General features: G+C 32.0%; 1 protein-coding gene across 2 annotated transcripts in view; it reads left to right on the top strand.

Annotated features, from left to right (window-relative positions):
* The window catches only part of ssh (Protein phosphatase Slingshot), a 161,537-nt gene that overhangs the window by 93,650 nt on the left and 44,449 nt on the right, over positions 1-23,438 (top strand). For both annotated transcript variants that reach the window (XM_018505741.1, XM_018505742.1), the window contains one exon: positions 20,499-20,677. In XM_018505741.1, coding sequence (XP_018361243.1) covers positions 20,499-20,677 — 179 coding nt within the window. The remainder of the gene's footprint in view (positions 1-20,498; positions 20,678-23,438) is intronic.

Genomic DNA, 23,438 nt, shown 5'->3' with positions numbered 1-23,438 from the left:
AATTATACTTATAATTGGTTATGAGTTCTAATATCGATTGTAATTCTCTACTGAAATTCTCTTTAGTTGGTAGCCTTTGGCGGAGTGAATGACAGATGTAATGTACATTTTAATCCGAATTATTATTTATTATCAATAATCTATCAATTGTTTGAATATAAAATCATAAAAAGAGTATACATTTTTGTAATTTTAAGTCTTCATTTTATATAATATTTCTGTCGGAGATAATATCTTTAAGGAGAAAACGCATTTCCACATAGTGGTACGTATAAACGCGATCTAAACATTAATTATAATTATTGCATGGACTGAAGAAGGTTAATTTACTGAAAGTTCTTTAACTGGACCGCAGACGACTTGACGTACTTGTACTGCGGCACTCGCGAAAGGATTAACAGTTAGAAGAAAAATCGCGCTTTTTTACCGGGATGAGTAGTTCGGCCTGGCGTGAACGTCGTGATTTATTTGGCGTTCCACACCGTTGCTCGCGCCGGCCGTCACAGATCGCTGCACAGTATGTGGTTTTCTAAGAACGAGCAATGCCGCCGGTTATTCTTTTCGGCGGTAATCTTCCTCTTCTCCGGACCAGCGTGCCTGATTGCCACGAAATTCACCGCGAAGTTATGTCCTGCCGCAACGATTCAATCACGAAAGGGATTCGTCCTGAAAATCTGTCGAGAACGCCTATCTTTATTGAAAAGTCTCTCACAGTATATTTGATATTCTCTCTTGCGTTTATAAATTATTATTATATATTGCTGCGAAGAACCAAGTTATCTTTCTCTGTGGCATCGAGGAAGTCTACGATAGTCCGATAATAATTTAAAGTTTTACGTTGCACCTGAAAAGCAAGATTTATCGATAACTATGACGAGATCGATTATGAGCCGTTAGGTTGGAGTGTAAATAAATACCGTATGGCTACTTCCGGGATAGTCTCGTGAATAGCATTGCAATTTGTCACTGTGTGAATGGTCGCACTAGCTATATTTACACCCTATTCATAAAGCTTTATCGATAGCAATATCATGATAGAATACTTCTCTAGCAATACGATATAAAAATTTCATTTTACTGCATACGAGAAAATTTTAATTTTATTTTTTTATATATAAAATGTTGTACTGTTATGTAGAAAATTATGCAGGATGGGATTAGAGTATTGATTTATTAGGGTATTAACAAAGCAAAGAGTTTGTTGTTCATCGAACTGTAAGCAAACCTGTTGATAATTCCGACGAACTTGAACAGAATGTTGGGAAAGTCGGGCTTGATTTTAGGTTGTTGAGACAAATTACCTATCTCTGGGCGCTATCCTCGGGTTAAGGGGTTAAAAGGCGGTACGAGAGAGCACATAAACTACGTCGTCCGTGGTTATCGCGTGCGTTTCATAAGTGTCACAATTGTCTCGGGTAGCTCATTGCGCGACTGGTCACGACACACTTTCATCACGGTCGCAATAACACAACGAGACTTCTGTCGACCTGACGCACGTGACGCCAGGTATAACAGAGCAGCAATAGAGCAAGATGGAAATCGTGGTTCCGGCATTCTGCAAAATTACTCGTTTCGCCATTGAGCCACATAATAGATTTCGCGAATAGCCGCGCTCATTGCTGCTCCGCAAAGTTGTGTAATCTCGGGCGATTATCGAGCCACTACCCTGTTATTAGAAAGTGCCTTAACGGTCCTGCTGCATACGCTGCAACTAATTTTGTACCGCGCTATCGCAGTGAAAATTTATATCGACACCAGGTGGGGCACAGGATGCAAGCAAAAACGATTCAGGCCGAAATCGATGGAAAATACATGAGAGACATTGACTCATATTACGAGTGAAAGTATTGATCTTATAACCTCGACAATTTTTGCGTAAAAGTTCTTAAATAGAATGATTAGAAACAAGCGGACGCAGGTGCATTTCATTATTGAAGAAATTGAAAGCATTTGCTGCTTTGTTGGAACCTATAATTCCTTGACACTTGAATTACTTCGATTAAATTTGAACTTTTCCGTAGTAAGGCACTTATTATTTACATTTTTTATGGTAACAGGATCTTGTATGATCAATTAATTAATTTGCTATTGAAAATATTTAAGCATCTCGATGTAAATATTATTTTTAAATTAAAATTTAACACAACATTTTATGCTAAATGTAACCGTTTGTGTTTTATCTGTTTAATTTGAGAGTTATTGCGTTTGAAATTATAAATTACGAAGTAACAAGAATTATGAGGCACAGGCACTGTAAAAGATCGATTTATTGCGGTAAATTGATCGTGCCTCTTAATTCGCATTCAGAAATTGCGTAAACATTGCATCACGACGTATTAATCGCTTCGACAACGAAACAGTAGTGCGCCATGCGAAACTTGCTGAGTCTCTTTTTCACTGACAAAAATTACAGGATACTTTAACCGCATCATGATGCTTGCATAATACGATATCGTGTCAAAACAAGTGCGCGTTTTTTTTTTCGTGATATAATCGTGGCGTAAAAATAAGTGATCAGGATTATGCGAGGCAATTCGGCGGCGAGTTCAACAAAAAGATTCTGGAAGGAGAAGGCGCGTAATCGAAGAAAGAGAAATCTGTGTAGTAAATTCTGGAGATTAATTCGCGTCAAATTATATATATTTGGATGAGTAAACAAATTAAATATTTTATAAAATATATGTAATGATTATACATATCCGAGCAATGTATTTTTAAACATATTCGATGAGTTCAGATTGCGTTTATCAAAAATCCAGTAGGACATAAAAATATTATTTATCGCTCATCTTTTATGCAATTTATTTATTTATTATTCATAAATGTAATATAATTTGTTTTATTAGACGATCATATGTTGTCTGTAGTTATTACAAATAATTATTACAACTGAAATATTATACATTAGAGAAATTATATACATTAAAAGAAGTGAACAAAGAAAAATATGAATACAAAATAAATATTTTAATGAAATTTAAATAAAATTAAATAACCAATATAATTTAAATATTGGATATTTAATAGAATAGCCGCCATGCATTTGTTGTAAAATATATGTGCGTGTGTTTGATTTTTATCATAAAATATATATGTAGAATAACTTTATGATTTTATAAGTGATTTTATTAAAATGCATGATTGCAATTTGAGTTAATATTAATGCATACATCCAGAGAAAGGGTTGCTTCGATTAAAGAAATTTTCTTTGCTATACGGTTAAAGAACAAATTTCTTTGAACATTATTTAAACGTTATTTTATAAAATCAAATAAAATTTATTTGATTTAAAGAAATTATGTTCAAATCCAAGAAATCATGATTTGAACGTCATTTCTTGGATTTGAACGTAATTTCTTCAAATCAAATAAATTTTATTTGATTTTAAAAAATATAATGTTTAAATCAAAGAAATTTGTATGTATTATATACATGTATACGTAACCCAATACAAGTTCTTTGCGTTTTTCTGAGCTGGAACAAGGATAGAATTTCATTACCACGTTATGCATTGCTCTTTTTGCTTGATCGTGCGAAGCGTAAATAATGATCCTAATTTCAACGAGAACGAGCGAAGGCTGACAGGAAAGTAAGCGTCATGTCCAAGCTTCGCTTCGTTTGGCAAAGATGTAATTGAGTGCAGAAGCAATATTTTATAAGACCGAAAACGAGGATTGGAATTATCATATCAGATAACCTTTTTTTTTGTTAATATTTCTTCACATCATTTATTACTTGCTTGCTTGCATTTCTTATCCATGTAATCTATGTAATAAGCACGATCTACTTGTCGTAGTACAGGTGTGAAAAATGACGTTAGATCTCGTTCCCAGGAACTGCTATGTACGCGCAATGGTTGTGTAACGAACAAATGGCACGAGTTAGCACGATTAGCACGGGGACTATCTCAATGGCACAAATATCGTCGTGACAAATTAATTACGTGTGCGCGTATTTTATCACTGTAATAAAAATGTCGAAGCCGACATCAGTCAACTTAAATCGAGTTAAACATCAAATAACTTGCGTTATGAATAATAATGATGCAAAAGTATGTATGATTATCGACATCAAATGCTTTTGACTGTTGATTTATTCTTTTACCATCTTTTGAAGTAAATTTAAAGATTCGCAGTTCTAAGATTATTTTTCAATTTATGGTTTTTTTTACAAATAAAATTCTGGGAAATTGTTTTTTAGGTATCTTACACTGAAAGAAATGATTGGTTGAATATGGCATTTTTAATTGGTTGCAGCAGTCAATTTTTGGTTGTGTTGGCCTATCCTATATTGACATTGCGAATAGGCTAACACAACCAAAAATTGGCTGCTGTAATAAAAAATTATATATGGCATAGCATTTTAATTGGATGATAAAATATTTTACCATCTAATTTGCTGCAGCAGCCAATCTTTTCTTCCAGTGTAGAATTCAATGTTAAATGAATGAAAGTTTGCGGTATCCTGTGACGTTTGGTTTAGTGCGACCACGTCGCAGAAACAATGAGAAGGGATTACAAAAAGACATTAATCTCACCTCATTGTCCGAGAACTCGTTCAGCGGTCGCGCAACCTGCAATTTGACAAATTAACGAACCATGAATCTCCTTTGGAAACTTATGAAAATGGTCCTGATTCTCACAGAAAGCGCTTTCACTGAGGCTGTCAACTAAACCGCTGCTTGTTTTACTCTCGCTTTCCGAACATTAGAATGATTTACATAGGACAAAATTAGAAGCAAGTGTACAGAAAAGATGCAACAGTAAAAAACAGTGAAGTGAGAGAAATGATATCTTATACGATGTTTTATTCTTTTATCTCACAGTTAAGGGGATGCTGGAGTGACGGTCGAAGTTAATCAAGGTCGATAGTACAGACTTTTTTAAATTCCAAATTCGACAATAGTGATATCTTTCATTCATTTATTATACTTATTAAATATCGTTGTGTCTCGCTCAAACGCATTCATCTGTCCTTATCTAACGTATTGCAACGCCATCTCTTAGAAAGAGATCAACTAAAATACTGCTAGGTTTTATGGTTAAACAGTCTAAACTGTCATACACAACACACATCGTTGATTTCTCACGCGCTAGACACACAATTTCGTAGAATGCAACTATCTTTTTATTTAGGCGTCAAAACTCAATTCTAAAGATATGACTGTATTCGTATTTTTATTCTATATATGCTCCTGCCCTAATTTCGAACATATAACGTGCATATAATTTTTTCACGAAGTAAATGTTTGGTGAGCTAATAGCACATGGATACAGAAATCTGTAATTTATTATTTTTCTCAGCTTTGGACACAAAACACACCAGGAGCAGGTACATTAGCACGGATATTTCAATCGTGGAGAAGGAATTTTTATTCTGTGCAACTAATTCGTAGAATATTGCATTTAACATAACGCATGCTTTATCGGTAAAAAAGAAGACTCCAGCATCCCTTTAACTCTCAAGCAATCATATTATAGAGTGAATCGAGTACAACAAATATTAATATTAGAAAAGTACAATATACAAAAATTGTAAATTATATATGAAGTATTGATTTAAAATTAATATTTACCGTAGTTTTAATACAAACTATAGAAATTAAAGCCTTAAACGAGCTGGATCTTAATGCTTGTATGATTCTTACGTGAATTTATATACTACGTGTGTAGTCTCCAGAAACGCGCGCCGAAATGATTTTTCGGTTTTGAAACGCTAACTCTATTAAACTACCGCATCAGTAATATCACGAGTTAAATTGACTAGCAATTTAACAAATTTTTGATGCTTATTTGCATCTTCGAAACAATCTTAATAATGTTGAATAACATATTTATCTGTAAATAATTAATTGTTATTACGAAAAATATTACCTCGGCCGGAAGTCGAACCTGGATCTTTTGCATTCCGTGCGAGCGTCCTAAGTCTTTAGACTACCGAGACAATAGTTGCTAATCAGTTTAACTCGTGATATTATTGCGATAGTTTAATAGAGTTAGCGTTTCAAGACCGAAAAATCATTTCGACGCGCGTTTCTGGAGACTACACACGTAGTACATAAATTCATACAAGAATCATACAAGCATTAAAATCCAGTTAAACCGTTTAATGCTTTGATTTTTATAGTTTGTGTTATCACATATACGCGGTCCTATAATATATTATATCATAGTTTTAATGTAAAGCTCTGGATATAACATTGGCATTTTTTAAATAAAATCGATTAAAAAATTGATGTATAACTATAGTTACATCAATTTTTTAATCGATTTTATTTATTACTTATAAGTAATCGCTAAATTTATTTGGCGCGATATTAACGTAATCTTTTCTATTTAAATAAAACTAAACAAAAAATACACAAAGATTACAATTAAATGTTTTTGCTTGCCCCCCCCCTCCCAATGATGACATATTATTCCTTTAAATCTACTGAAAACTTTAAAAATGTTGTCAATATGAAATATATTTCAAATCTTATTCTTTGTGTGTGTGTGTGTGTGTGTTAATATAGTAAAAGAATATATTCGCTTCTAATTATGTAACAAGTTGGAGTAAACCAAAGCAAGTGAGGAACTATCAACTTATATGTGACGTCCAGTCGCTTTACTTTCGAAACAGTCAACTGATGATCTTTAATCGACTCCTTTCTATTCCTTTTATTAACAATAATTTTAACAAAGCTCACATAACTTTATTCTTAGTGAATCTGTAATATCCAGAATAGTGGGTTTTTTTTTATTTGATTATTTTGATTATTTTTATATTCCAATTTCTATTTGATTATTTGATTTAAATATTTAACTATAATTATTAGCCATCTATTGAATTTGAAATTTGGAAATTTAAATTGATGCTTTATCACTTTTAAGTATTATAAAAGTTTTTATACACGATGTGGTGTTATATAGAAATCTTTTTTGTATTTTATTTACGATTCTTAAATTCTAGTTAAATACGTATAGATAAATGTTTGAGAGTATAACTGATTGTGAGAGTAAATTATGTTTGTGATTTTAAGACGATGCCTTTTTCTCTCACAAGATTTCTTCCGCATTGAAAAATAAATTCATAGGCTTCGGTTTCGTAAACCTATGCTAATCGGAGATTCTGTTCTTTCTCTCGAGCTCGTCGTTTGGAAACGCGAACGGGCGCCTGCGGTAAACCAATGACGCAAATCCAAACTCGCCTTGCAGCAAGTAATCGGATAGCCATGGGAAAGTTTAAGCTTTCGCTGAGTTTGGGGATTCTCCATTATCTCGATGAACTTTTTGATTGACATCGAAAAGATTTCCTTAAAGGTTTTTAGGATGCTAGTAGCATTGTTATCGATAATTAATTAATTTAATTGTGAAGTTATTTTAATTTATGATTACGTTTTCTGACAAACCGTATCGGCACAGTCTATAGACCTGATTGTAATAATTGTATTTATATATTTATATACGATTTACAATACTTTGATCGCAAAAATGGCTTTATTTTCTCGTATTTGTGTTTAAACACATCTCAGTTTATTTTTACTTAACAGCATTTTCCTTAAATCGTTTTAAGGCGATTATTTAAAGACGATTGTGTGTATAAAATTTTACTGACGAATTGGCACGACAGACAATAGAAGGACTTGTAAGTGGATAATCGCTACCGGGTGGTCCGAGATAAATTGAATTTCGCGACGGACAGTTACAAGGCCGATAGGGTCGATTATTGCATTGTTACGCGCATTATTCTGATAACTGTGCACGTGGAGAAGACTGTAGTATATATTAATCTCCTTGAAAGTTAATAATAGAGGCTGTGTCCATTTGACGTTCATAACGTTCTTGGAATTATTTTATTCTTGTTCTATATCAAATGTACAATTTGTCCTTAAATAAGGATAAATGGTGCTCGCGAGCATTACTAGCGTTATGTGAGACACTCAGAATCTTCCTACAAAATATAATACTTCTATATTGTGTCTATAATATATCTCGTAGAGATACATATGTATATTTTCATATATAGTTACATTAGTTCAATATTATTTATTAATTTCTCTTTAATTGGTTTTTAATTTTCTTTAGCTTTTTAACTGCGACTAAAATTTTTACTAGTATTTTAATTATGTTACTCTAACAACGTAAATGTATAAAATTCTTAATGCGACAAATGAAGATTTATTATGCATTGTGGAAAACGATATGAGATAAACAAATTTTTGGTATATTACGTTATTATTATATACGCAAATAATGCTATTTAGAATTTTATATCATCATTTTTGGAATAAATTTAAATTTCGAGGTAAGATTCAATATTGAATGACTATCTCTATAAAGGAAAAAAGCAGCGTTATGTGAGTGAGCAATGTGCACGGAGAGAATTTTCTTTTGAAATTTACCCTGAAAATATGGTGATTGTGGTACAATACAATATTTTAAAGATTTTTATCATGCACTTTAGTAAAATTGATCAAACTTATTTTATACTTTATTGTAGTTTTATTAATGAATGAGAGAGATTTATATTTAAATTCTTCGAAATACAATGTTGTCCCACAACTATCATATTTTCAGGGTAAATTCTAAGAAAAAATTCTCTCCGTGTGGTCAATGACCTTTCACAGTGCATCCTTTCATAACTTACTTTCTATATTTAAAAATGTTTTTCGATATTTACTTCCGTTTTCTGTAAATATAAACTTGTTTAATATGAAATATACACAATTTAACTACATAAAACTGCGCGCTTATAGGAACAAGGTTTTTTCTTTTTACCAAAATCATTTCCTGTTGAGCTAATGAGAACCTTTCAACGGCACGTTTCTATTATTTTTCTTTTGCAATAATAAACTATCTCTGAGAGAACGCGTATTTAGCCACGTTTAACCGGAACAGGAAACTCTTGATAGAAACCGATGTTTTACGTCGTTCGTTACTGAGCGTGGAGAGACTTGCGAATTAATCGCTTTGCTTGTGTCTTTAAAAAAGTTTATTTACAGCAAAGATCTGGTTTTACTATCTGAAATATAAGAATCCTTTTGTCCTGTTTATTCGTATATACTGTATGGAATCGCGTGCTGTTTTGCATCAAAGCAATATTTTAAACAAAAAAATAGATTTATTTTTTCTACCTATCATATCAGAATTTTTATTGTGGATTGATTTATTTAATTTGACAATGAATTTAATTTTTCTTAGATATTACAAGAACAAACCAAACCTTACGTTAATTACCGTCAACGTTTTAAATATAAATATATAGTTTATTTTTCTTATAGCTCCAGAAAATGATTGAGAGTCTAAACAAATTTTTTAATTTTCTAGAATGACAACGTAATATGTTTTTTAACTACTAATTTTGTATAGTTGGCGTTTTATTTGTCTAAAAGCAACAGAATATCTCCTTTCTCTGTATTTCTATTTTAAATCATTATCTAACATTTAGTATAAAATGTAAATGTAAATGTCATTTAGATATCACAAAAGAAATATCTTTTTTACAGCTATTTTAATTTAAATAACAAAATTTTTTAATAATTTTCAGTATCAATGTACAAAAATGCATATTAAAATTTCTTAAATTTTTAAAATTAAAACTAATGTTTTATGAAGCTCATTTGGTAGGCACATTTATATTATGCATTTTAACGTTTTATATTTGATATAATAATGTAATAATGTTTTAAAAATTAATTAAAAAAATTTTTATTGCGATATGTTAAACATAAATAAAAAAACGATTATTTTATTATAAAATATCAAATAATTTTTATAGTATGAATAAAGTATTTCTTATCAAGAAATATATAATATGAAATAATTGAAACTATTTCTCAAGAGAATATACCTCAGTTGATATCTGTTATTCTGAGACTAGTTTTGCATAAATTGCACATTTTCTATGCTTACGGATGACGACACAATTATAGATCGCAGAGTATGTATTTGCATATATATATTTTATTTATCATGATATCTTCTGATGAAGCAATCTAAAAGTGCTCGTTTGATCAGTTCATCGGTTCAGCACAGCGTGAAAGGAAACTGAAAACGATTGGAAAGAAACACGAGACGAACGTTTGAGGTTAGCATCACAATTGACGGTGATCTCGATCTCCATCATACTTGTATACACGTAGATAACGAAATGGTTTTATTCATGGCGGCCTCGAACGCATCAATGTCACCGATCGGCGGTTTGGTCCAGGAACACCAACGGGGAAGACCGTATTTGGTTGCCTGATAGCAACGCAGTGCACGCGACAACTCGTTGAGTCATCATCGCTCGTCATAAACGCTGCTGCTGCATTCGACGTGTCTCTTCATAATACAACGAAGGGCCACGACTGATCGATAAAGCCACGTACTAGAACGTACGCACGTATGCACGCACAGAAAGGAATGGAACGTCGCACAGGCCGCCTACTGTCTACGCTATGCTCTCGGAGAACCTCCTCAAGGTCGTCCGGATGCTGAGAAGACTCGTCCCATCTGCTGTCGAGGACTCGTCGCCTCTAAATGATGGATTGAATTCTAAAGAGCGCGACAAAAGTTGACAGACTTCGATTTAAGTTGGTGGAGTTCAGTTAATTTTATCTTTTCTTTTTTATAATACACTAATAAAAATATTTATTCTCTTAAAAATATCAATTCTTAAAAATTTTAATATAATTTTATAAAATATAATATAATATATAAAAATATATACGAAGTCTATAATTATGTTATACCACAAACCTAAAAAAATGTGCAGTTCATTAAGTACATAAGATTTAGTAATCACACAAACAAAATAGGTTCAATTTATAATATTGAATTATGTATGTCCAATTAGAGTTATTTTTAATTATTTTTATGGGTCGCCACTGCTCCTACCCAATATGTCGTTAATTAAAACAATGGAAGTAAACAATTTAACTCAATAAATTGTATTAAAGTCTTAAATTTGGTTTGTTATTTACTAACTTGTAAGTGCATACGTTGATATAGACGTTGTTTACTTTGAAACCAATCATAGAAATGAATTGATTTGCATTTTTTTACGTGTATGTGGAAATTAAAAATAACAAAATGTTATTTAATTCGAGGGATTGAGTTATTTTGCTCTTTTGATATCTAGTACAGCAAGAAACAATCAATGTCCAACTGATAGTCTCAAATAGCGTACATGTTACATAGTTTATCGTATCTTATATTTCTATTGCAACATCGAGCTTCACTTCTATAAATTCCGATGAAGCGTCACTTATCTCCGTTTTCTTAAGATCAAATCTCCCTACCGATCTTTTATCTTATTCCAACATTTCATTACGTCTCATGGCTGAATTATTATCGCTGCAGTCGAGAGGAGGAGCCGACTGCCGATGAGAAAATCGCCGTCTCTCGCATCTCTCGTGCGATTCGCTTTCGTTCGTAGATGCGGTTGATGTTGTATCTTACTATGCTGCCTACACGCGGCGTTCGCGAATGCCGACATGGTTGATCGGGACACGATCGCGAAACACTTTCACGGTGGTGGCCTTTCGCGACGCCTCTCGTGGGATCTCCGTGGCTTGGAGAATCGGTTAAGATATCAGTTAGGTTTAAATCGAGCAACCTGGTTTTTGACACAAACAAATGTCTGTCGATTTGCATTTGCTCCGAGTTAAGTAATGTTAGATTCGTTTATCTTGGACGTCTCAAAACGATATGTAAAATATGACTATAAATGTAATTTTATTTGAAGTAAATTATTATTCGTTTGAAGTCTTATATCGTTTAACCAAGCGAGTGGGTCGATTGGAATATCAATCATAAATTTGAATATATTGCAAAGAGATCATGAAATAATTATCTGTACACGCGCGTCTGGCGTTTTATAAATAAATTAACCCTTAATACACATGATGATTTTCCGATCCTTTACTGTAAATACATTAGTGGATCGTTCGTATCTGGGTTAATTTCCCTCAATTTTATAAGTATACAAGTATAATTATTAAATAATGTTTAATACTTTAATGATGTTAACTTTAATGATGTTTAATGTTTAGAAAGTATTTATAATTAAGATAATGAATTAAAAAAGGATAAAGAGCATTATTCAGGTAGATGCTCTTAGTACTGTTTAAATATTGAATAACAAAAATCTGTATTCTATCACACGATGAATGACCATTAACGTAAATTTAATTTCGCCTAAGAAGAAACACCCATGAGATCATTTGGAACGCAATGGCGAACGCGACCTTGGTTAATCCAACTCGCGTTAATCCCGCATCTCCTTCTTCAAGGTCGCTCCCGCGAAAAACGTCCGGGAATATATTCGTAGGTGCGTTCTTTCGCAGCCTGTACCTTTCTTCGGTGCACTGCATACACAGACTGAGAGCAGCAGGAGAAATGACCGTCTGGCTGATGTTATCGTCCCCTTAACTACGAGTTATGCCCCGGGCGTATCAGACTCTTCCTCTCGTATAATCCTCCTTTAGGATCCTTTTCAACTTTCGATAACGATTATCTCGTCGTTGTAGCGAGAAACTTCTGAGAGATTGAAAGGCTGGATCTGGCCCCCCGAGATAGAGCACGCAGTTACGATGGGTTGTAATTTTGGCGCCACGTGACCTAAATAAAATCGTATGATATCGAGATACTTGTTCCTTTAGTTAGGAAGATCAGTGATTCTCAGCTGTCTTGATTTGTGGTAATCCTTGATTTTAAATTATTTCTTGTTTAAATGTATAATTAATTGAGTTTAAATAATGTGAGTATGAGTTTTTAAAATTGTTACTATTATATAAAATGAATATTATTATTAAACCAGTAAGGCAGTGTTATTAATCTTCAAAGATAACGATCGAAGCATGTAATGCGTGCAGAAAAACTATATGTAATTTTTAATAAATTTTAATTTATATAACGATTCTTTTTGTCGATTTAATAATTCATAAAGATTATTTGCTAAAAATATCAACTAATTTAATTTTACTTGTAGTGAATTTTACCTTAGCGATATCAATTTAATGTTTATGTATATGATTAACACCTAACATAAAAAATTATATTTTGTAATTTTATATAAGGTAGGGTGGAGTTATTTCGTTAGTTTCAAATATAACGTAATATGAAAATTTACAACGGCAAACAATATCTTTGCAATGATGTGCTAACAATTACATTATACAATCATGATAGCTCCTTGAGAGTAAAAATGACCTTTAAATATTCGATACGTGCTGTTCAGAAACGTACACTGAGAGAAAAATGTTTTGTATTTACAACTATAATTATATATTACTACAATTATTACTGATATAATAATAATAACAGTAACTATGTATATAGTTCTAGCAACAAATGTATATAGTTGGGGCAACCTAAAATGACTATAATTATAGTTATTAAAACTATAAAATAGTTGAAATTACAACAAAAATGATTCAAGTGACTACAATTTTATAGTTATATTTTGGGACAACCGTATTTTATTATGGTTATAATAACTATAATTACAGTCATTTTAGGTTACCAACTATATACATTTGTTGCTAGAACTATATACATAGTTACTGTTATTATTATTATATCAGTAATAATTATAATTATAGTAATATATAATTATATTATATATTATAATAGTTACAAATACAAAACATTTTTCTCTCAGTGTAAACATTATCGTGAGAAATGGACGAAAAAGCTCCGCTTTATCCTATTAGTTATATGTCTATATATTTTATATGATGCATTTCAAACTCAAATATTCATTAAATATCGTAGTTTTAAATCTGTACGAAGCGATTAGCCGAAGCGAAATTATTGCAACATATTGTTGGATAATGAAAATTTGATCGTTATTCGCTTTTTAGTCTCGTCCTTTCCATCGCGATTCGATGAATTGAGACACGATTTCTAAGTCTAATGGCATACATTGAGAGTCTCTCGCAATCTCGTATCTCGGATCGTATACGCTGACACGTGTTCGATATATCTTCTGGTACGCCATGCTTATGCAGAGCATACCACATATATCATTTTCCCTTTTATCTCAATTTTGCCTCTGCGGGAATTATGCAGCGTCGAATTCTAATTTTAATGGCATAAGGATTGAAGAAACTTCAGCGAACTAAGATTCTCGAAACTGCAAGTTAATTATAGAAGACCTTATTCTTTAGTTAATCTTAGGAAAATTTTATTTTATAACTTTCTCAAATTATTTTAACGCTCTCTCTTAATTAATAAATTTTTTTGAATGTTGAAATTATAACAACTATAGGATAAAATATATAATATGGAATTAAATTTGATATCAATGAAGAGTGTGAAGATCTTAAAAAAATCCAAAAAATTTATAAATGAAAAGAGCAACTCGATATTCACCACAATCGAAAATATTAGAAGAAACGCGAAATAACCCATAAACATCGCATGCCGAGAAGTGATTTACTCTTATTCCTGATGCTTGAGCGTTTTAATTTTTTTTTTAGGTGATGAAAAGAGTATAATATAATGTGTCGATACAGCGCGTTATTAAGGCGTAATTGTCAACCGCGGCGAGGATTCTAATTATTCGCTATGTGACCGCGTGTTATTTTGTCATCAAGATCTTGATATTATGTCGTTTAGTTTCATGTCGTTCCATGAGCTATCCACTAATTTAGAATACTTTCGCTTTGGACTAAGATCTTTGCGAGATGCGCGTTTTAACTGAAAATGGAGAATTTGAATAAGCCTAGAAAATAAAACTTTTCCTTTACATATTAGATATGAATTTATCGTTAATTCTTCACTAGGGATATATTTGTGTTATTGTAAAAAAAATTGTCACAAAATCTTTCAAATGGGATCAATTGTATATTATCACACTTCTGATCTCTTCATGGATAAAAGTAAATCTGATTATTTTTTTGCGATTAACTGCATATTTTATACAAAATTAAAAAAAAATATCTAGTGATAACATGATAGTATATTATTACATTATTAATAATATTCCAGATAAATTTAAGTAATTTTTTTATTGCAATTAAAAAAGATTCATATATTTTATATAAATTATTTATTTTAAAATTAGCAAATTGATTGATTTGTTGAATTAAAGAAATAATAAATTAATATCTCTTTTATTTAAATAAATAACAGTTTGCGTCAATATCTTTTATTTTTTGTGCAGTTCTTTATAATCATAAATAATTTAGTATCGTTTTAATTTGACATTTGAAAGTTTCTGATTTCAATTGCTCAATATAGCAACAACTGTGAGTTGAATCAAATCGTGTTAATTCTAGGTTGGTTTGATATTCGATCTTTTTGCACCATCGAGTGTATTATATGTGATTGATGGACAGAGCCCGTTACTCGCTCCGTGTAGTTGATCATTCGGTCATAACAACCAACTTAAATGCGTGCGTAGAGAAATGCCAGGCAAGCAAATTGAGAAATTGTGTGCGATGCGGCTTCAAGCTCTACGACTAATTAAAAACAGCACCTAATGTGATCGTTTATAATCAGTACGTTTATATGAAAAGGAGATGATATCAATTTCAAATTTTTTACTCGAAGAAATAATGAACTTTCCCGTCTTTAATTGTGCAATTATATAGTCCAAGTGAAGAAATATTTAATGATACGTTATCATTTCTCTAATTTTTTAGCTAGCATTATTTCTTATTTTAGAAAATTGTAAATTTAATTTACTGTATAATTACAAATGTAAAAATAAAACTGACCTAAATTGTATCCTAGTTAAATTTTAATTACAGAGTAAAATAAATTGTAAATGTGAGATATATATCGATAAACTAAATTGCATTATTATTTATTTAGATCGATTGCTGCATCAGTTTCTAGCAAGAGTTAAGTGGTTTTACAAATCAAGAAATTTTTGTTGCAAGAGATCTCTTATTCTAAACACAGCTCTAAACATATTCGCAACGAATACTTTCAACCATACAAGAATAATGTTTTAATTTTATTCATTCTGTCGCTCGTCACTGATGATTATCACAATTATGGAAGGAACGCGTGGTTTATGCGTCTCATAAGGACTGTAGATTAGGTAATTATTTATTCATTGAGGTTAACGACGTATAATTGCAGGCCCGGGAATGCAAGTATTCTACATGATACATCCGAGTGTCTGCGTTACGCCATCGCCGGTATTTAAAGCTAAGTCGACGCCGAATTATGACGCCGTGGCCTTATGCAATTCTTATCAAGCGATTTGCGAGGACTAAGTGCACTCGCGATGGATCGTTTCGGCTACAATATTAATGAAAGTGAAGCTTTCGAGTCTCACAAATAACGTCGGGTCAGCGTACGAGAAACATTTTCTAATTAATAATTATTATCACTTAAAATTAGCGTTTATCGGAAGGACGACTTTTATATTGAAGACTTTCCCTTTCTGCTAGATTCTTAGTCAAGACTTTCGCCGTTTTCCCACTCTCTTGGACTCTCTGGGAATCTTTTTTGCGATTTCGTGGCGTGTCTCCTTCCGAAGCAGGCTTGCGTACGGATGAGCGGATCATGTAATCATGGCGTTATTAATCGCGATCGGGAAATCGTTCCACTCGATGATTGATGGCGGAACAAGCGAAACGGTTCAGCGACAAATCGTGACTACGGTTATCGTGTCCTATGCACTAAGGGGCTACTTCCTTCTTACGAATAGAAATGAGAAATCTACAGCTCTGCTGAAAGCTGCATGTTGATTAAGACTGTGCATAATCATTGAAACGAGAAATCTTCTGCAGCTGTGTTGAGAGATGCATGTTGATTAGGATTGTGAATAATCAATGTACCAGAATTAGTGTCGATAATTTTCTTAATCATAGACAAGAAGTATAAGACGTAGTGTTGAGGGAATTTTTATAATTCTTGCTTTGAAATTCTTGTTTAATAAAATTTTTATACTTTAACAATATAATATATTATAGAACCGTGTATGTGATAACACAAACTATAGAAATCAACGCCTAAACGGTCTAGCTGGATCTTAATGCTTGTATGATTCTTATGTGAATTTATATACTATGTGTGTAGTCCCCAGAAATGATTTTTTGGTCTTAAAACGCTAACTCTATTAAACTACCGCAGTAATATCACGGATTAAACTGACTAGCAATTTAACAAATTTTTGATGCTTATTCGCATCTTCGAAACGATCTTAATAATGTTGAATGACATATTAAAATCTACAAATAATTAATTATTATTGCGAAAAATATTACCTCGGCCGGCAGTCGAACCCGGATCTCTTGCATTCCGTGCGAGCGTCCTAAGCCTTTAGACTTTTACCGAGGCTTTATACTTTATATTTTTTATTCTTCTTATCGTCTATATATTTTATTTATATTCGAATACTCTTATTTTTCTTTAGTTGTTATCTTTGCATTTGCAATATATCGTTGAGGTTCTTCAGTATATTCATAATTATGTTTTAAAACATTTCAATTTTTATATTTATATTATCGTAAATCAAAAATACAAAATGATCGAAATATTAAAAGTGTATATTAAATTATAGTTCTAATATTAAATACAATACTACTTCTAAGCATATTAAAATGAAATTGTTTCTACGGCGGGAAGTATATTATCGATAAAACTTAATCATGATTGATTTTTTGAAGAATATTTTTTGTATTTATTATTAAATAACGTTTCAGATACATAATATTGATTAAGAATTTTATTTAAAACATTTAAGAATACATAATCTCTTTAATTAAATAATATTTTAATTTTTATGTCATTAATATTATACTTATACATTAATATTTAGGTATATTATGTTCAGAATAATTAGAAAATAGAATACAAGGCATAATGATATGGAAAGTATGCCAATAAAATTACTTGGAATTTGTAAGTAATTACAATCATTTATTCTTGATTAGGAGAGTAAAAGGATAAGTATCTCTCTCAGTATTTTCTTCTTTTTGCTCCAAATCTCTCCCAGGAACACACTAAATTATTCTCGTTACGAGTATTGATATTTGAAACTTAATTAACTCCGAGTGCGGTTCTGCATTCATCATTTATTAACGCCTGCAAATGCGTTACGCGCAAATGCACCGGGTACGCGATTAATACGCGTGTCATTTTTCCTCTGAACGAGAAAAAGCGTATTTGCCGCGAGCGCGCCCGCGATATAATCACTAAACAAAATCCGGTCTGTTATCGCGGTTGGAATTCTTTCTAAGGAGTGCGGAAGCGTTAATTGCCACATCACATGCCGCGAAAATGCATGGCCCGACGCTCCTGCACTCGAGGGCCTGTTCCAGTCGTTGTATTTGCAGCAACAGTTGCAATCGAGTCGCGATCAACTCATAAAAATGGACGTGCTCCGTAATCGGCAAACTCCGGTACGCTCGTGGACCAAGATAATCAAGATCGGGGCATCGCTGCTGCTCCTTTTTACATTCATTCACGCGTGTGATTTCTTGTAATTCGTGTCGTTTCCTTACCCGCTGCTCTCTCGATCCACGGTAGCTAAGTTGAATTCTCACTGATTCGAGATAAGAGATGGAGCGGTGAAAGTAATTAAACAGTCTACCTGTGGGAGCATCGAACGCATCGTTCGTGGCGGAAACGTGTTTAACCGTTTCAAAGTAGAGATCACTGCGAATGATACGTTCGCGTTTAATCGAGCGAGCGAATTATTGTGAACATTCTACCTGATCGTTACTGTCGAGAATTCTCTCGTGGAGTTTCATCCTGGAACTTCTAGTACAAGAGTATGTTTGCTGCTTAATCAATCCCCGTTTAACCCTTATACATTAATTTCTCTTATTAATTCTAATTTATATATACGAGACATCTATAGAAATACTAAATATTGCGAATAAGAAATCAATATACTTTTAGCATATTTAATCTAACGTTTTTGTAATAATAATAGTATTATTTTATAATATATATTATAAAATGATACTATTATTATTACAACATATGTTACAACATATGTAATGAAAACATTATCACAAAACATTTCTTTTAAGATTTTTATTCATTAGTCGTTAAATTCTTTTTTGTGATACTGTTTATGCAAAAATTTTGATACAAATAATTTTTCATTTTAATAAAACAATACGGATAATTAAATTTCCATAACATATGATATCAGAATAACGAATATTTTGAAATTCTTTGTACCGTACATATATTTTAATATTATACGATTTAATATTATTTTTAGAGCTACAAAACTACTTTGTTAATATTAAATCGTATAATATTAAAATATATGTACGGTGTCAAGAATCTCAAAATATTCGTTATCCTGATGTCATATATATGTTATGGAAATTTAATTATTCGTATTATTTTATTAAGACGAAAAATTATAATATTTTTATCAAAATTTTTACATAAACAGTATCTAAAAAAACGATTTAACGACTAATAAATAAAAATGCAGGCAATTTACCTATATCTAATTTAAATTAGATATAGATAAATTGTCTGTATGAGCTTTCGTGGTTATTAGTACGTTAATAATATATTCATATACGCCGATAAGATATAATTTACAATTGAAATTGTTAGACTTATTAAAAAATGGTGGTACATTCCAGTTTGTCAAATTATATCTGTTTGCTTTATAAATATATTATTAACGCACTCTAACAACCGCGAAGGCTTGTATAGGGAATTTATCTATATCTGATTTATTCTTGGAATATAGTTTTTTTTTGTTAGTGCATTAATAATATAATTATAAGGCGATAAGATATATTTTTAACGACGATATAACCTAACAACCGCGGAGACTTGTATAGACAATTTACTTATATTTCCTCATATATTGTTTATACAATTATCATATGTACGTTATTTTTATGAAAAAAGCAAATAGTATTATATTATACCGATATCGATACAAACAGGAAGCAGCCGGTCGAACGGAAGCGGAGCCAATGAGTTTTGTATTACGTAACATTACTTCCCTATAATGTCGTTAACCCTGGAAGACAGTGTTTTATAGCATCATACAGAAATCAGTAAACGGTGCTACAATTGAGTACTACGATGCTACATAATTTCTTGTATTTCTAAGAATTATTTTTTTAGAAGATCTGTACTTCTTTTGCATACTTAACAGTGATTTTTCCATATTTTAAAATTATTTAATGCATATTCTGACATTCAACAGATATATTTCTCTTCGCAAATAATGTTTAGATACGGTAGAAATTTTACCGAAAAAATATAAGTCAATAAACATGATAACTCGACTTGGAAATATTTTCGATATAACATTTAAATAGTAAGATAAATGAAAAATAATTGTTCTTCCGTTCTAATGTTAATTTATAGGATTTCCAAGAAACATTTGTCACATTATATTACATTTTTATATTACATTTTTAAATATATAGTATCTAACAATGAGATAATTTACGCACATTGGCGAATAACTTAGGTAAGCTTACAAATCGGTCTTCATTTGTAAGTGGCGTTTAAATATCCATCTGCGAGCTTTTACAAGTTATGCCACGAGTAATCGGAGATTTCCTCATGTCTTTCTTTCAGGCCGTGAAACTGGAGTCGGTGCATCCAGGAAGGACGCGATATCTCGTCGTCGTTTCCTGCACGGGAAGGCAGGACGCCGAAGAGAGTTGTCTCCTCGGTATCGATTGCCACGCCAGGGCGACCGTTGGTCTCGTGCTCCGAGTTTTGGCAGACACCGCTATCACTCTCGATGGCGATGGGTGAGTTCGCATCTTTTCCTTTCTCACTGTTATTTACTTCGCTACGCTCTCACCGCGAGAAGCATTGCGGTCTTGCAATATTCCCGCGGCACTACGGATTAGCACGTTTCAGCGATTACAGACTCGCGTGGACTTTACTACTTTTTCTTATTTATGATCTGTTACATAACGTTACTCGTTAACTGTGAACATTTGCTGATTATTAAGCAATCGGTTATACTTTTAGGAGCAAGCTAGGATTTTTCTTTTTTAATTTACTCAAGAGTACATGATTGTACAAAATGTTGTTTTATTAAGATCATTAAGTTTTGATTATAATATTTGCATGTTAATAAAATCAGTGAAATATATTTATTATTTGATACATTAATTTAGACTGGAAGAGATAAAAATAAGCATAAGTGAAAGAGTAATCATATTAAGACAAGGTCAAATGTCCACATTAATTAAGCATCGCACAAACATCGTCATCGCTTACGTCACGATTAGTGTGCGAATGTGCACATCTGCAAGCGCAATAGAATGTAATGTATACCGTATGGTGAGATCCTGGCATCAGATGTCTTCTTTCTTTCTCGAAGTGTTGCGGACAGTTAAATAACAGATTAATTACGGACCTCATCATAAATCGTACCGTGTACATCTTAATATATTTTCTATTGCAGTATAATTAATGAGATGAGGAAGAGATTATGTTTTTATTTCCTTGAGTGTGTTGAGAAAAATATTGATAGACACTTGGAACGCTCGCTTTCTCTACCTTCAACTTGCTACTCTTTTATAGGGGAACATAAAAATGTAGACTATAAATCTGTTACAGCATATAAGGATATTATATCAGAAATATCAGATGAAATTTTAATAAACTTTATGACGAACTTTAACAGCATTTAAAATTCATATGCATGCGAAAGCTAGTTATTAATTAGAACAAATTTCCAATCTCTAAATGCATTTATAATCCGATTTTGTATTTAATTATCTTTCTTTGGTCACATATGTGTCTTAAAATTTCATGACTATAAAGTGTCTTGAAATCATATTTAAGACGATCTTGAATATAGAATCGCGGATTGTTAATTATTAACTGTAAAAGCGGATAAGTATCAGTCTAAATACACCTTATATGTTGGATGAAACTTTTTTTTAACGTAAAGATTACATGAAAATAGAAGACAAAATTTGACTTTTTATTTACAATACATTTCTACACAGAAAAAAAAAATGTTGCTGGTTACAGCTAATTCTGTTAGCTGAAATTGCATTAGCTAACATACATGAAAATAGAAGACAAAATTTGACTTTTTATTTACAATACATTTCTACACAGAAAAAAAAATGTTGCTGGTTACAGCTAATTCTGTTAGCTGAAATTGCATTAGCTACTATAGTTATGAAATTTGCTAATACATACAAAGAATTTGCTCATGTAGTTAATATAAGGACGTGATAGCAAAGTATGCATGTCTGTTACAGATCAATTTATTTAGCAGCATGAAGTTAGTTGTCATAATTATCGGATATGTCAGTGTAAAAGAAAATTGTCTCTACCACAGCTAAATATGGTTTGCTGAAACTGTATTTGCTACCAAATTGTCTGCTACACAGAAAACGTTTGCTGCAATGATCAATAGATCGACATAATAGCGAAATGCTTGTTTGTTACAATGACAATATTTAGGCCTCACAGCTAATGGAAATTAGACCTCGTAGATATGACGTTAGGTATCCATATGTTACGACTGGAATTTAGCTACCACTCGCAAATTTTTGCTGCTGCAACTAATCTTTTTTTTCCGTGTATTTTACTAAAGCTTTTAATTTTTTATCAAATACACTTATAATTATACCTTTTATAAAATTTCTCTAAGTACATAGGATTTAATAATTTGAAATAAAATTTAGTTTGTTTTGCCACGAATTATAAATGAATCGAGGAATCCATGATTTTGGATAGAAAAACGATACGTAAATCCGATAGGAGGTAAATCCGAGGCATTCTATAACTCTATAGGAATAAATTTCGTTTGATTGAAATCTCTGATGATTCAGCGTAGGTACTGCTGACGTTGCGCTGCTTTATATCCGGCAACCTGACCGATCAACAAATATTTTCAGAGCGGCACTAGCACGCGGCCACTTTCTAACGGCTGTGCCAACTTGTCTAATTCCCTCTAGTTTAAAGTGACTCATTGCCACGGCTCGCCTGCGGATTGAATGTTGTACCGATAATTAACGTGGCGGTGGCGGCGTGCGTACGTACGCGCCGCGAAATGAAAGGAGAATATCAGTGGGCGTCTACGCGTAGATAGCAATAGCCTAAGTATAGACTTTATGCACTGTCTGTTTATCCGTAACCAACATAGACAATGTAATTCACGTAGACAATGCTGATGTCCATGTGCTTTCTCCTCCTTTCTCCGGTTTTTTTTTCTGAAATGTAGTTTTTATTCAAAGAAGCTAACAATAAGTTTAACTTACACTATCATTCTTTACATCAGAATGCTTCGCTGTCATCAATTTTAATACAATCCGGTTGCATTAACCGGTCAACGTTTTATTCTTTCTTTTATGATTTTTTTACTCATAGATTGATTCAGTGAATCTTCTTTTAGCACAAATAAACGTGCGTATCGGAATACAATTTATAGATTTTTGCTTAATACACTGAACCAAAAATGTACGTAAATACAATAAAAGTATTCATTGGTATTAATAAAAAATTCATTAAAATTGGTCCAATGAACAATTTTATTCCTAT

Source organism: Trachymyrmex cornetzi, unplaced genomic scaffold, assembly GCF_001594075.2.
Source record: "Trachymyrmex cornetzi isolate Tcor2-1 unplaced genomic scaffold, Tcor1.1 scaffold210, whole genome shotgun sequence".
In the NCBI taxonomy this organism is placed as follows: Eukaryota; Metazoa; Arthropoda; class Insecta; order Hymenoptera; family Formicidae; genus Trachymyrmex; species Trachymyrmex cornetzi.
Note: the sequence above shows the minus strand (reverse complement) of the source record. Positions and strands in the feature narration are given on the sequence as shown.